This window comes from Bos grunniens, chromosome 3, assembly GCF_055505025.1.
Source record: "Bos grunniens cultivar Pamir isolate PY7600 chromosome 3, Bosgru_T2T1.0, whole genome shotgun sequence".
Classification (NCBI taxonomy): domain Eukaryota; kingdom Metazoa; phylum Chordata; class Mammalia; order Artiodactyla; family Bovidae; genus Bos; species Bos grunniens.
Genome location: NC_141167.1, coordinates 10,711,095 through 10,726,198, shown reverse-complemented (window position 1 = coordinate 10,726,198; position 15,104 = coordinate 10,711,095). Strand labels below are relative to the sequence as shown.

Sequence of the window (15,104 nt, the reverse complement as noted above, 5' to 3'; positions counted from 1 at the left end):
TCTTTGCATTCAGAACTTGGCTAACTGGCACAAGAAGCCTCACTTTGGGCCTGCCTCAGCTTTTTATGTCTTCCTCTCTAAGTTTAATCATTTCTAGCTTTTGATTTGAAGTGAAAGATATGTGACTCTTCCTTTCACTTGACTCTCTGAAGACCATTGTAGGGTATTAATTAGCCTAATTGCAGTATTGTTGTGTCTCAGGGGACAGGGAGACTTGAGGAGAGGGAGAGTGACGGGAAACGAGCAGTCAGTGTAGCAGTCAGAGCACACACAACATTTACCAGTTAAGCTTGTCTTAAATGGCTGTGGCTCATGGCAGCCCCAAAGTAGGTACAATGGTAACATTAAAGATCACTGATTACAGACAACCATAACAAAATAATGAAAAAGTTTGCAATATTGCGAGATTTACCAAAAATGTGTCACAGTGAGCAAAGGCTGTTGGGAAAATGGCACTGATAGACTTGCTTGACGCAGGATTGCCACAGAATCTTCAGTTTGTGAAAAACGCAGTATCCGCAAAGCATAATAAAGTGAAGCACAATGAAATGAAGTGCGCCTGTATTAGTCGATGAAAGAACTTATTTTTCCCACATCCCAGTTTTAGGAAAATCTATACTTGGTGTAGCTGCTATCATTGTCAAATACCATGCTCAGATACTTTAGCCAGAGGCTTTGGTTGTAGGTAGCTTTTCCTTTTTTCTTTCCTTACAGCATATGTATATATGTGTGCTTGTACTTGGTATTTAAATGTTATTTTATTTTAATAGAATTCAGCCCAAACTCCTCCGTATGCCTTGGGGAAATCATTGAGGCCCTCAGCTGAGATGATTGAGACTACGAATGACTCAGGAAAAACAGAGCTTTTCTGCTCTATTAATTGCTTATCTGCTTACAGAGTTAAGACAGTTACTTCTTCAGGTAATGTTTAATTCCATACATTTATAGATTTTGTAACTATTGAAGAGGAATGTAACTGCTTTTTTTTCCACTTTATTACAAAACTAAAGCAATCTGTGTGGTTTAAATAAAGACCCAAGGTTGCTTTTGTTTCGAAGAGCTGATTTTTTTTTTAAGTTTTTTTTGATGTGACCATTTAAAAAAAATTTCATTGAATTTATTAAAATATTGTTTCTGTATTATGTTCTGTTTTTTGGCCACAAGGCATGTGGAATCTTAGTTCCCCAACCAGGGATCGAACCCGCACCCCCTGCATTGGAAGGTGAAATTTTAACCACTGGATGCCAGGGAAGTCCCTCAAAGAGCTGATTTTTAAGCAGCAAAGTTTTTCAGTGATTTTCTTGATCAAAGTATTTATTTTGTAATTTCATATGTGAAAAGAGCGAAAAACACATATACATTCCAAGTTAATTTTTGTGTAAGTGGGACTTAATTGTAGTTAGCTGTACATGTTACTATAAAGTTCTTTCATTTTCGTTTTGCATATTCCTGAATATTTGATATTTTTACTCCCCTAATACATTTTTGGTTTATTTGTTCATCTGTGTAACTTAGTCATTGGGTTTTGTTTTTTGTTACCAAGGTGTCCAGGTTTTGTGCCATAGTTGTAAAACTTCAGCAGTCCCTCAGTATCACCTGGCCATGTCCAATGGAACGATACACAGCTTCTGCAGCTCCAGCTGTGTGGTGGCTTTCCAGGTATGACCTTAGCTAGTGCTGTACCCTTGCAGTTCTCTTAGGCAGTGGTCTGTTGCAAAATGTTAACTGCCGAAGGGACCATCCTTATCAAAGATTAAGCTTCAGTTAGGAAGAAGAGAGATTCTGTTCAATTATAGTCCAAGAGGTCATTTCTGCAAAATGTCTGAGCCCAAGATTTGAGCTTTAGTCCTTCTTTATTCAGCGTTCTCACCTAAACTGCCTTTCTCTTCCACTTTCTCCCTTGGCTGTCTCCCTTTCAAAAGAATGGAAGTAGGCTGTGGTTTGGATAGGTGGCATGGTGATGGGCACCTGTGTCCGTTCCTCTCATCCTGGGCCAGATACATCATGACTCCTGGCACAGAATAGGAAGCCTCCACTTGTCACATTGTCTCCTTACTCTCTAATACACAGAGAAAGGGTAGAATTTAGTGATCCTCCTGGGTGGGAAGATCCCTGGTGTGGTATCCTTGGCCCCAGGGAGAAAGCAAAGTGGCCACTGTGCTCTTAATAGCTAGGAGATTCTGGTTGGTAATAGGTGTGCAGGTGGAGGGAAAGGAGAAGCCTGGTCTTACTTATTAGAGTTATGTACTAGAGATCTTTGTCTGGAAAGCCTGAATTTTAGTCTGCAGCGTTTGTTTTTTTTTTTTGCAACCTTTTAGTGCTACATTCCTCAGTCCTATTCTGGGAATATGCCATTTCAACTCTTCTGTGAACTCCTTAAGAAAATTTTGCAGAAACATTGGGGGAAATTAATTTATTAAAATGAGAAAATGAAAATGACCAAGTTATCTTATTTCTTACTTGATACAATCTTTGCCTTATCTGTATTTATTCAGAATGTATTTAACAAGCCAAAAGGAGCAAACTCTTCGGCAGTGCCTGTATCTCAGACCCAAGTGATTGTAAGCCCACCCTCTGGGTCAGCAGTGTCAGCCGGAAGAGGTCACACCTCTGCCTTTTCCCCCCGCTCCGTCAGTGGCTCTGTTGCAGCCAGTCTCCAGCCTCCTGCTCAGTTCCAGCAAGTTGCTTTAACCCATAGGATTGTCAGACTCAGGTGTCAGCACTGTAACCATCTGTTTGCGACAAAACCAGAACTTCTTTTTTACAAGGTAAAGAGAGATCATAAAAGGGATTGAATATATGAGTTTATCCAATAGAAGCATTTTTGTCTTTTCATGTTTGACAGTCACTCACTCAGTTTTCTTTGAAGTGAGAAAGAAAAAGATTTCTTAAAAATAAAGCAACACTTTAATTAGATATTAATGACTGTTCTTCTGCAGGGGAGAATGTTTCTGTTTTGTGGCAAGCTTTGCTCTGATGAATACAAAAAGAAAAATAGAGTTATGGCAATGTGTGACTACTGTAAACTACAGAAAATTATAAAGGAGACTGTACGATTCTCAGGAGTTGATAAGCCATTCTGTAGTGAAGGTAAGAAAAAAGCTCAGTTGTAGCCATAGAGCATGTGGTGGTTATGAAGTAATTTGTGATGAGTTGGGCTGCTGCTGCTGCTGCTAAGTCGCTTCAGTCGTGTCCAACTCTGTGCGACCCCATAGACGGCAGCCCACTAGGCTCCTCCGTCCCTGGGATTCTCCAGGCAAGAATACTGGAGTGGGTTGCCATTTCCTTCTCCAATGCATGAAAGTGAAAAGTGAAAGTGAAATCGCTCAGTCATGCCCGACTCTTAGCGACCCCATGGACTGGAGCCTACCAGACTCCTCCGTCCATGGGATTTTCCAGGCGAGAGTCCTGGAGTGGGGTGCCTTATTAATCCACAATTAATTTTCAAGAAATTTCTTTTTTGAGGTATAATTTGAAGCTTTTTTATTGAGTTTATACTTAACTCACTTCTAAGTCTATCCTTTTAAATGTTATAATAATCTCAATAAAGAAAACCTTTCCAAATATAATTAGAACAATGGTCTTAGTATGGAGTATAGAAAATCTCTTTGTAAGTTTAACTTCAGAGATCTTTTTTTGTACCCTTTCATAAACGGGGTACTTGGGCAATTACTGCTTCTCGGCTTAAGGAACTTTTATACCTCTTATGTTTCTGAATATAGATAACCTAATATTTACAGTGTATGTTTCAAAGGTGATATGAGTTTGTTTTGTGAATACAGATAGGACTATCTTTTAACTTAGAGCCAAATAATTGTGTCCAGATTTAGAAGTTAGCTTAAGGCTGGTATTATTGAAGACTGTAGAAATTCACTTCACTGCCTTCTGGTTAATGTAAACTTGATGTATCTTCCTTTTATCCTTCTGGTTCTCAGTTTGCAAATTCCTCTCTGCCCGTGACTTTGGAGAACGATGGGGAAGCTACTGTAAGATGTGCAGTTATTGTTCACAAACATCCCCTAATTTGGTAGAAAATCGACTGGAGGGCAAGTTGGAAGAGTTCTGTTGTGAAGATTGCATGACCAAATTTACTGTTCTGTTTTATCAGGTAAATATGATATAGCTCTTTGACTTTCTGAAGTTGGTACAGTTATTTTCTATTTAAAATATATTCAGATTATGTGAAGAGAAATTGGTTGTTTAGAACTAGGTAAATAAATTATGGGCTGTGGGCTCCTAAAGCAAAATTCAGTTGACTACAAACATGAAATCTTTGGGGTCAAGAAGATAGGATTTTTGGAGATTTTATTGTTGTTGGGGGAACTGTTCCTTTTATTTTTTGCTTTCTTGTAAGGCACACGGATCTTATTTATAACTTTTAGTTCTTTGTAGTTGAAATTTTACACAGTTATGTTGCCTTAAGTGGCTCTCTCATTCAGAAGTGGTTCTGAGGAACTTGAAGTGAGCCTTTGCTCTCACTTCATGAGTTAAATGACTCTGACCTCCCTACCCTTCATCTGCCTTCTTTTTTTAAAATTACTTTTTTGAAAGCCTAACAACAAAAGCTGCAATTAAACCACTAATACATGTCTGGTGCTTCATAAATATTATTTCATTTAATCTTCACCACATTCCTTGGTGGCTCAGATGGTAAAAGAATGTGCCTGCAGTGTAGGAGATGTAAGTTTGATCCCTGGGTCGGGAAGATCCCTGGAGAAGGAAATGGCTACCCACTCCAGTTTTCTTGCTTGGAAAATCCCATGGACAGAAGAGCCTGGTGGGCTACAGCCCATCAGGTTGCAAAGAGTTGGACACGACTAAGTGACTAACACTTTCACAATCCTAAGAGATAAGGTATAGTATTGCTGTTGTTAGGTTGTTCTGGTATTGCCTGTTTATAAATAAGGAAAAAGAATAAGGTCCAGGGAGGTTATGTAATGTTCCCATCAAGAATCTGGTAGGAGAGGAACAGCACCTGTAACACTCCAGTAAAATCACCTGTTTACTTGTCTAGCTACCTAAAATATAGTTTTCTTTGAGAGAAGGTATGTCGTTTTCATAATTATATGACTAGGACCTATCTCAATGCTCAAGACGAAGGAAACCTAGTTAGATATTTTTTGAATGAATCTAAGTCTTTATGACCAGAAAGCCCATATTCTTTTTTTTTTTTTAACTTATTTTATATTGGAGTATAGCTGATTAACAACAATGTATCAGTCCAGGTGCACAGCAGAGTGACCATAGCCCATATTCTTTATACTGCAGTAGGCTGCCTCTTGGAGAAGGCAATGGCACCCCACTCCAGTACTCTTGCCTGGAAAATCCCATGGGCGGAGGAGCCTGGTAGGCTGCCGTCCATGGGGTCGCTGAGGGTCGGGCACGACTGAGCGACTTCACTTTCACTTTTCACTTTCATGCATTGGAGAAGGCAATGGCAACCCACTCCAGTGTTCTTGCCTGGAAAATCCCAGGGACAGGGGAGTCTGGTGGGCTGCTGTCTATGGGGTCACACAGAGTCAGACACGACTGACGTGACTTAGCAGCAGCAGCAGGCTGCCTCTTAACCTTAAAAAAAAAAAAAAAAGCCTATCTTTTGATTCCTTCACCAGTAATTTTGAAAACAGGAGATCAATTTTTATATCTTCTCAATAAAATGAATAGTGTATATATTTTTGACTACAATATCTTGAGGTAGGAACCTTACATTTTGTGATCTCAACTGACTCATACATTCTGTTTTCATAGTTCCTTCTAGTTTTATGATTAGTGTTATGTTTTCATTGTTTTATAGTTTTCAGCCTATCCTGTTTCACATTTCTTTCTCAGATGGCCAAGTGTGATGGTTGTAAACGACAGGGAAAGCTAAGTGAGTCCATAAAATGGCGAGGAAACATCAAACATTTCTGTAACCTATTTTGTGTCTTGGAGTTTTGTCATCGTCAGCAAATTATGAATGACCCTTTTTCACAAAATAAAGGTAAAATTAAACTTGGTTAATGGGCTCTTTCTGTCACTGCTAAGTTACTGTCAGCACTCAAAGTTGTAAATAATATAATAACAAAATTTCACTGCATTCAGATAGCCTAAATTTACTTAAATTTTCCTTTAAGAATCCTTAAAGATTGCCCTAGTGGGCAAATTAATCTTGATGCTTTTTGTTTTCAAAATCAAACATACCAAGGAATCAATAAATATATAAGCAGTAATTTTCTAGGAAAATTAGATTTGTTTGCTTTTGATTGAATTTATCTGTATATAAATAACTTACACTAAGTGATATGTTGCTATTCAGTTAATAAAGCAGAAATAAAAATAGAAATTAGGGCAAACAAAGGAAGAGGATATGTTAATATAGTGGCTGTTACTGGTATGAGATTTGATTCAGAGCTTGCTTGTAGCCAAGGGAAAAAGAACAACACATTAATTATATCAGAAAGAATAAAGTAGACCAGTTCTTCATGGGTAGCAAAGTTTTTCCTGGCTAAGAATAAAATAATTTTGCAAGTAGGACAGCTAATGTGGTCAAAATATCCAGATGAATAGATATGTGGCATGTTCTGAAAGTAGCTCTCTGAAGTAGCACTTCTCTGAGTTAGGCTAAAAACATTTGATGTTATGTTCTCTTATCAAAGCCTGGAGTGCTCCTGAATTGACAGGATTCACATGCTCTGGCTTTATGGTCTGGCCTTTGTCTACTTTTGCAATCTTATTAATCATCACCTTGACCACATATGCCTTGAGCTAATCTTTTGTGTTATCATCCATTCCCTAAGACCAGTCCGGGTAATGGTGGAATTTTCATTCTATAATGTGGGTTAACAAAATCAGTGTTCTTATGTGGATGAAGAGCTACGTCACCAACTTATTTATAAAAATTATCAGGTTAAATTTTTATTTGAATCAAGCTTTCGGTGTAGAAATTTTAACATTCACTAATGGAAAAGTCCAGTCAATCCTGAAGCCGATAACTGTATTTTTATACATTAAGTATTTGAAGTTTCTAATTTTAGAGAATTAGGCACCCTTTAAGTCCCAGTGAACACTAAACAGGATCACCCAACCCAACATTCAGTTCAGTTCAGTTCAGTTGCTCAATTGTGTCCAACTCTTTGCGACCCCATGGACTGCAGCACACCAGGCCTCCCTGTCCATCACCAACACCCAGAGTTTACTCAGACTCATGTCCACTGAGCCGGTGATGCTATCCAACCATCTCATCCTGTCTTCCCCTTCTCCTCCCGCCTTCAATCTTTCTCAGCATCAGGGTCTTTTCAAATGAGTCAGTTCTTCGCATCAGGTGGCCACAGTATTGGAGTTTCAGTTTCAACATCAGTCCTTTCAATGAATATTCAGGACTGATTTCCTTTAGGATGGACTGGTTTGATCTTCTGCCTGTCCAAGGGACTCTCAAGTCTTCTCCAACACCACAGTTCAAAAGCATCAATTCTTCGGTGCTCAGCTTTCTTTAGTCCGACTATCATATCCATATATGACCACTGGAAAAACCATAGCCTTGACTAGATGGACCTTTGTTGACAAAGTAATGTCTCTGCTTTTTAATATGCTGTCTAGGTTGGTCATAACTTTTCCTCCAGGGAATAAGCGTCTTTTAATTTCATGGCTGCAGTCACCATCTGCAGTGATTTTGGAGCCCCCAAAAATAAAGTCTGCTACTGTTTGCATTGTCTCCCCATCTATTTGCCGTGAAGTGATGGGACTGGATGCCATGATCTTACTTTTTTGAATGTTGAGCTTTAAGCCAACTTTTTTACTTTGCTCTTTCACTTTCATCAACAGGCTCTTTAGTTCTTCTTTGCTTTCTGCCATAAAGGTGGTGTCATTTGCATATCTAAGGTTATTAATATTTCTCCAGGCAGTCTTGATTCCAGCTTGTGCTTCATCCAGCCCAGCTTTTCGCATGATGTACTCTGCATATATGTTAAATAAGCAGGGTGACAATATACAGCCTTGACGTGCTCCTTTTCCTGTTTGGAACCAGTCTGTTGTTCCATGTCCAGTTCTAACTGTTGCTTCCTGACCTGCATACAGATTTCTCAAGAGGCAGGTCAGGTGGCCTGGTATTCCCATCTCTTGAAAAACTTTTCACAGTTTGTGGTGATCCATACAGTCAAAGGCTTTGGCATAGTCAATAAAGCAGAAATAGATGTTTTTCTGGAACTCTTTTGCTTTTTCGATGATCCAGTGGATGTTGGCATTTTGATCTCTGGCTCCTCTGCCTTTTCTAAAACCAGCTTGAACATCTGGAGGTTCATGGTTCACATATTGTTGAAGCCTGGCTTGGAGAATTTTGAGGATTACTTTACTAGCATGTGAAATAAGTGCAATTGTGCGGTAGTTTGAGCATTCTTTGGCATTGCCTTTCTTTGGGAAACCCAACATTATGCAGTTATATATTTGTATTGCCTTGAAACTTCGTTGTTAAATAGAGTTTTTTTAATGTGTGCATGTGATCCTTTTGTCTTACCTTTTTGTTTATTTTAATCAGTAAATATTTCTAAGGCACACATTGCTTCAGTGGCGCTCCCTGCTGCAAGGACAAATACAACACCAGTTATAACCAATGTGGTGTCATTGGCAAAAATATCTCCTGCCCAGCCCACAGGGAGTGGTGTTTCAAAAGGTATGACTTGAAGTAAAGGCATTTGGGTAAACTGTAGAGGTTTTTTCCTAGTGTAAACAGCACCTACTGGTAATACTCACATGTACATTTATATGAAGAAACATGCCCCTCTGTCCCTGAGGGAAGTGGGTAGCAAGCAGGGTGGCGTGCATAGAGAAGGAAGTGGTATGTATAATTTATTTTTTAAGGAATCCCAATGATTTAATATAGCTACCTTTAACATCAGAGATTGTAACACAGTATGTTGGGATTGGGGCCCAGGAATCCGTTGCCTTTACCAAGCACCCCAGGTGATATTGATGCCAAATTTCCTTGTACTATTTTTTGAGAAATTCTGGACTAGACTCTAGACCACCTTAGAGAGAGGAAAATGACCTCTTGGTTTCAGTGTTTACTTGTGTATATTCTAGGGATAATAATGTATGTTTTAATTTATAACAGGTGCAGTTGTTACTAAAGAGGCAACAAAGATCATTGAAAATGTAAGTTTTATTAATTATCTTCCTGATTAATGTTCCTTGGGTTTAGTTTCATTTTGATATATAGCTTCTAAGGTATGTCTGAGTATATTTCTATTTGCTACTTAGTTGTTTTAAAAAGTGGAGTAATATACTATGCACTAATTTTTGTTTTTGAATTTTAAAGTTAGATTGTTAATAAGAATGCATTTCTGATTTGTTTTACTGTTTGTGTTCTGGTTCCTTAGTTTCTTTAAATACTTGTTAATTCCATCTGGCTGCTTATTTTTCTCTTACTACTTTCAAGTATTTTTCTTTAAGACTAGAAGGTTCTGGAAAAGTTCACTGTATTGTTTTATGCATCTTTGGATTATGTGAAGCTGAAAATAGTGCAAAGTAAGATAATATTTAAATTCTTTATTGTGAAACTTCCCAAAATTAAAAAAAAATTTAAAGAAATGCATAATTTCAAATCTGGCAGGCTGAAAGAGTTGCAGACTATGTCACTGTCTTATGTCAGCATCACTTTAGCAGGAAAACAAAATTCCTATCATCCTTTATCAATATCACACAAAACCTAATGTGTCATATCTTGGGTTAATGTTTTTGTTATTGTGTTGCTCTCTTAATATTTGCTCTTGATACAATTAAAAGTCTTTTAAAAAATGTCAGGTAACAATGTGATTGAGGTTCATTAAGTGGTAGTGCTGTACTAAAAAAGTGTGCCCCAAATTCAATAAATTTGGAGAAGTTAGATGTGATAAAACTCTGTGAAGAAGGCTAGACCATTGCTATGATATCTCATGCTGTTAATTTAGGAGAGTGCACCCTGCAGGGTCTTAGAGATAATGTTCAAAAAACCCCAAAGTGGTTTTAGAGCAGATACACCCTTTAGTTCATGAAATTATCTTGTAACCAGGCAAGGATGATGGAATAAATTGAAAAAGTCCTGGCAACACAGGTGTAAGATCAATGCTGCCATAATGTGCCTCTAAGGCCAAGCTCTCATCTGTGCTAAGACATGAAGTATTTTTGATGATTTGAAAGGAGGTGACACTGAGACAAAAAGGTTTACTACAAGTCATGGCTGGCTTTTCAAGTTTAAAGCCCACCAAGGTTTTAAGAATAGAAAAATGAGCAGGCAAGCTATATCTGCTAGCACTGAAGCTATCAAAACATTTCAGCGTTCAGTCAGTCAGTCAGTCAGTTTAGTTGCTCAGTCGTGTCCGACTCTGCGATCCCATGGACTGCAGCATGCCAGGCTTCCCTGTCCATCACCAACTCACAGAGTTTACTCAGACTCATGTCCATTGAGTTGGTGATGCCATCCAACCATCTCACCCTCTGTGGTCCCCTTCTCCTCCTGCCTTCGATCTTTCCCAGCATCAGGGTCTTTTCCAGTGAGACAGTTCTTTGCATCAGGTGGCCAGACTATTGGCGTTTCAGCTTCAGCATCAGTCCTTCCAATGAATATTCAGGACTGATTTCCTTTAGGATGGACTATTTATTTCAGCTTTACCAGAATTTAAAGAGTCTTTAACTTGGAAGACAACATAACATCTGCTAATAAAGAAGCTTTTAAAATGGCAAAGAAGGTAAATTTGTGCAAGGTTGATGAAAGGGATGTTGAGATTTTACTTGGGTTGTTTCCCAGGGATTAATAAAGGAGGACTTGCTAGAATTAGAAAAACAAAGGTAATAGGAAGAGGGCCCCAGGAATTAGCCTGGGTCTTCAGCGCATCAACTAGCAGTGAAGCGACTGGCATAGACTTTGGACCATATTTCAGCAACAGTTGCTAGTTTTGAAGATGATCCATATGTGGATTGCACTCCATGGTGGTGAAGTGAAAGATGGACAAGTGTCTTTGCATATGAAGAAATCCTCAGTGGGGAAAAAAAGAGAGAAACCTAAACCATGTTAGATTCATTAGCTTCATTCTTTAGCAGAAGTCTTCCAGGAAATCAGACCAGCCTTCGCCATAATGTGGAGAGAGAGTTTATCCTACTTAATTTGATATCTCTTAACTCTCCCATTATTAAGATTGTTGGAAGAGGATAATGATAACACTAGTTAATTATTTTTAGGCAGTATACCACATTAGTTAATGAACTGTCATTAAGTTAATTTCATATTTATATGTATATTATGTATTGTACTTTAAATTATTTTAAAATTACATGATTAATAAATCACTGTTATAGAATTAATAATTTTATAAACTGCTTAATTATATAATGAATTATTAATGTATTGTGCCTTAAATTAATGTGTATTGTTATGAAATAAGTATTGTTGTGTATTATGTTATATATTATGAAAATATTCTATATTATAAGTTTATATTCTGTGATAATGCATCCTTCCTCTATGTGTATGGGACAATTAGTCTTAAATTATGTTGGTTTTGAATTATTCAGGAGCATATTTCTCATATTAAATGTGACTGCCCTACATATGTTTTCCCTATAAGGAGTACTTCTGTAATTCAGCCAGTCATTTAAACTGTGTTACAGAATAGTTCTGGTTAATATTTTCAGTTTAGTCTATAAAAGGTATAATAATAAATAATGTAGTATTTTTATGATTTTAAAAAAAGAAAACCGGACTGTTTTAGAATCTTTTTCTTTGTTTCCTGGATTCCTTCAGGTTATTTAAGTGGTCCTAAATTTGGGGGAAAGGTGAGGTACTGGGAAGTGCAAAGAAGAAAACATCCTGCAAATGTCAGCAAACTTCTGTAAAGGTCTAGAGAGTAAATTAGACTTTGCAGGCCATGCAGTCTCTGTTCCAGCTCCTTACTTCTGCCACTGTAGTGCAGAAGTAGCCATCGACAATACCTGAGTGAGTGAGTGGCTCTGTTCTAGTAAAACTTTAAAACACAAATGATGGGCTGATGAACCAAGCTTTGCCAACTCCGTGTTCTACGGTATTCCCTCCATCCATAATTAACCATTGATAGATTTGGCTTATTTGCTCACAGTTTTTTCTTTTCTTACCCTCCCTGTTTAAAAAATGAATCACTGCCCCCAGTCCTTTTTCACATCCCCTAGAGGCAGCTACTGTTACGAATTCGGTGTGTGTCCTTTCAGACTGCTTTTAATCTTTCACGTTCATATATACACATCCATGGAAAATAATTTATTTTTTAAAATATCCATCTGATTCTTAATAGATTTGGTGCATTTCTACTGCTGCTGATAATATTGTATATTTTGTTGTTCTGTTGCTGGGTTGTGGTCTGACTCTTTGCACCCCATGAACTACAGCATGCCAGGCTCCTCTCTCCTCTACTATCGCCCGGAGTTTGCTCAAATGCAGGTGCATTGACTCAGTGATGCTGTCTAACCTCTGCTGCCCGCTTCTCTTTTTGCCTTCAATCTTTCTCAGCATCAGTGTCTTTTCCAGTGAGTCGGCTCTTCGCATCAGGTGGTGAAAGTATTGGAGCTTCAGCTTCAGCAAAATTTCTTCCAGTGAATATTCAGGGTTGATTTCCTTTAGGATTGACTGGTTTGATCTCCTACATTGCATGTAGATACCACATTTTATTTATCTATTGCCCTGTTGATAAGTGTATGTTGCTTCACTATCAAAAATTTCTGCTCAATGAATGAACATTCTTGTATACGTCTTCTCGTGCATGTGTGCAGGTGTGTTTGTCTAGTGTAGACATGGAAGAGTGGAATTTTGAGGACAAAGTGTATTTGCATTTTAGTTTTCAAATCGCCCTGTTGAGTGAGTGTTCCAGTTTTTATTTCCACCGGCAGTTTCTGTTTGTACTCATTTCCTACAGCCTTAGTATCATTTTATGTTTTCAGATTTAAACTTTTTTTTTGCCAGTCTTCAGTAATATCTTATTGTTTTATTTTGTATGTCACTGATTACTAGTGAGTTTGCTTATATTTCTGTTTGTGAACATTTGACTTTTCTTTGAATTTCCTGTTTTTAATTATTCCCCATTTTTGTATTTGTCTTTTTTCTTATGGATTTCTTTCTATGTTCTGGATTTGTCTTCCTTTCTACTCATCATTTTTATCAACACAAAAACATGTGGTATTATTTCCTACCTGAAAAAAATCCTTCTTTAATACCATGGCCTTTCAGTTACTATCCCATTTTTCTGCTTTCCATTTTGGAAAAAAATCCTTTAAGGGTGGCCTCTGCTTGTTGCATCATTTTTTTAATCTGTTTTCCTTCCTTAGCTCACTCTAGTCAGGCTTTTATTTGTACCACTCTGCTGAAATATTTCTTGTCAAGATCTCCATCAGTCTTTATTTTGCCAAATCTAGTGGTCCGTTTTCAGTTCTCATTCTCCTCATGCTTTCAGTAACATTTGATACAGTTGATCTCTCTTTCCTTCCTTGAAATACCTTCAACTTCTAGGTCATCATACTTATTATTTCTTTTGTCAATCTTCACATTTCTTTATAGGGGACTCATACAGTCCTCTGGTTTTAAACCACCTGGATGGTGGCTGATTACCAGACTTACTTCTCTTGCCTTGACGTCTGAGCTCTAGGTTCACGTATCCATCCAACTGTCTGCATGACATCTACTGTTAGATGATGAATAGCCATCTCAGGTAAAGCCGAGTCCTTTTATTTCCTGCACACTTCCTCTGCAGTGTTCCTTACTTCTTATTACTGCTGGTGCCATCTTCTTAGTCTGAGCCACCACCATCTTTCTTCTGTATTATTGTGGTGACCTGCTGCTTGTCTTTCTCCTTCCATTCTTGCCATTTTCAGTTTTTTTCCTCCACAGTGTTGCCAGAATGATCATTTTAAAACACAAATCAGATGGTCACTCTGATGCTTTAAAAACTTTCAACAAAATTCTGAAAAAGAAGAATAAAGAAGGGGAAGAGCTAGTTCCCCAAATTATAACTACAAATTTAAAAAAAAGTTTAAAAAATTTTATTAGCATATTGTTGATTTACAGTGCTGTGGTAGTTTTAGATGTGAAGTGAATCATTTATACAATAGATTTTATAGAGCTACATAGTTGAAACAACAGGAAGCCACGGATAGACAGTTCAATAGAAAAGAAGTCCAGAAATAGACCTAAATATATAAAAAAATATATATTTATATTTGTTAATATCTAATACACACAATATATTTATATAAAGATTTAATAATTTTTTATTTAATAAAATTTATTTTAAAATTATATATAATTATAAATATTATAGAAATGTTATATATATTATATATAAATCTGGAGAAGGAAATGGCACCCCACTCCAGTTTTCTTGCCTAGAGAATCCTGTGGACAGAGGAGCCTGGGGGCTGCTGTCCATAGGGTTGCACAGAGTTGGACACGACTGAAGTGACTTAGCATGCATGCATGCATGCATAAATATATATATATAATTATATAAAATTATATATATAATATATATGTAAATATATATATATGTATGTGTATATATATATACACACATACACATGACTTTAGAAATAATAAAGGTGGCAGTTTACATCATTAGGAGAGATCTAGATTATTCAATAAACAGTGTTGTGACAACTGAGTAGACATATGGAAGAAAATACCATAGGATTTCTACCTCCTAAGTTAAACCAAAATGATGCCCAGATGGAGAACGGTTTCAAGTTTAAAAAATAATGAAAGTATTAGGAAAAAGTATAGGAAAGAATTTTAATGCAGAAGTAGGGAAAGTCTCTCTAAATATGTCGCAGAACCCAAAAGCCATAAAAGATTTGTGAGGAAAATTCAACTACATTTCAAAGTCAAGACACATGAGAAAAATGAAGAAGTTGCAATTTATGTTGTAGAAGGCTATTTTTTCCCATATGTAAAGAGTTTCTGTGAGTCAGTCAGAAGACCCAACACCCATTAGGAACATGGGTAAGAGTATGATCCATAATTTTACAGACTTGGAAATAAAAATAGTTCTTAAACATACACAAACATAATTCAGCTTCAAGATTAGAGAAATGCTATTTAGAACTATAGTTCTATCAGATGGCAAAGATAAAAATGCCAA

General features: G+C 37.2%; 1 protein-coding gene across 22 annotated transcripts in view; it reads left to right on the top strand.

Moving 5' to 3' along the window:
- ZMYM6 (zinc finger MYM-type containing 6) overlaps positions 1 to 15,104 on the top strand; it is a 45,099-nt gene that overhangs the window by 20,051 nt on the left and 9,944 nt on the right. For all 22 annotated transcript variants that reach the window (XM_086378436.1, XM_086378386.1, XM_086378414.1 and 19 more), the window contains 8 exons: positions 771 to 921; positions 1,544 to 1,659; positions 2,496 to 2,768; positions 2,940 to 3,090; positions 3,936 to 4,108; positions 5,830 to 5,980; positions 8,510 to 8,644; positions 9,086 to 9,126. In XM_086378436.1, the coding sequence (XP_086234562.1) occupies positions 771 to 921; positions 1,544 to 1,659; positions 2,496 to 2,768; positions 2,940 to 3,090; positions 3,936 to 4,108; positions 5,830 to 5,980; positions 8,510 to 8,644; positions 9,086 to 9,126 (1,191 nt within the window). The remainder of the gene's footprint in view (positions 1 to 770; positions 922 to 1,543; positions 1,660 to 2,495; positions 2,769 to 2,939; positions 3,091 to 3,935; positions 4,109 to 5,829; positions 5,981 to 8,509; positions 8,645 to 9,085; positions 9,127 to 15,104) is intronic.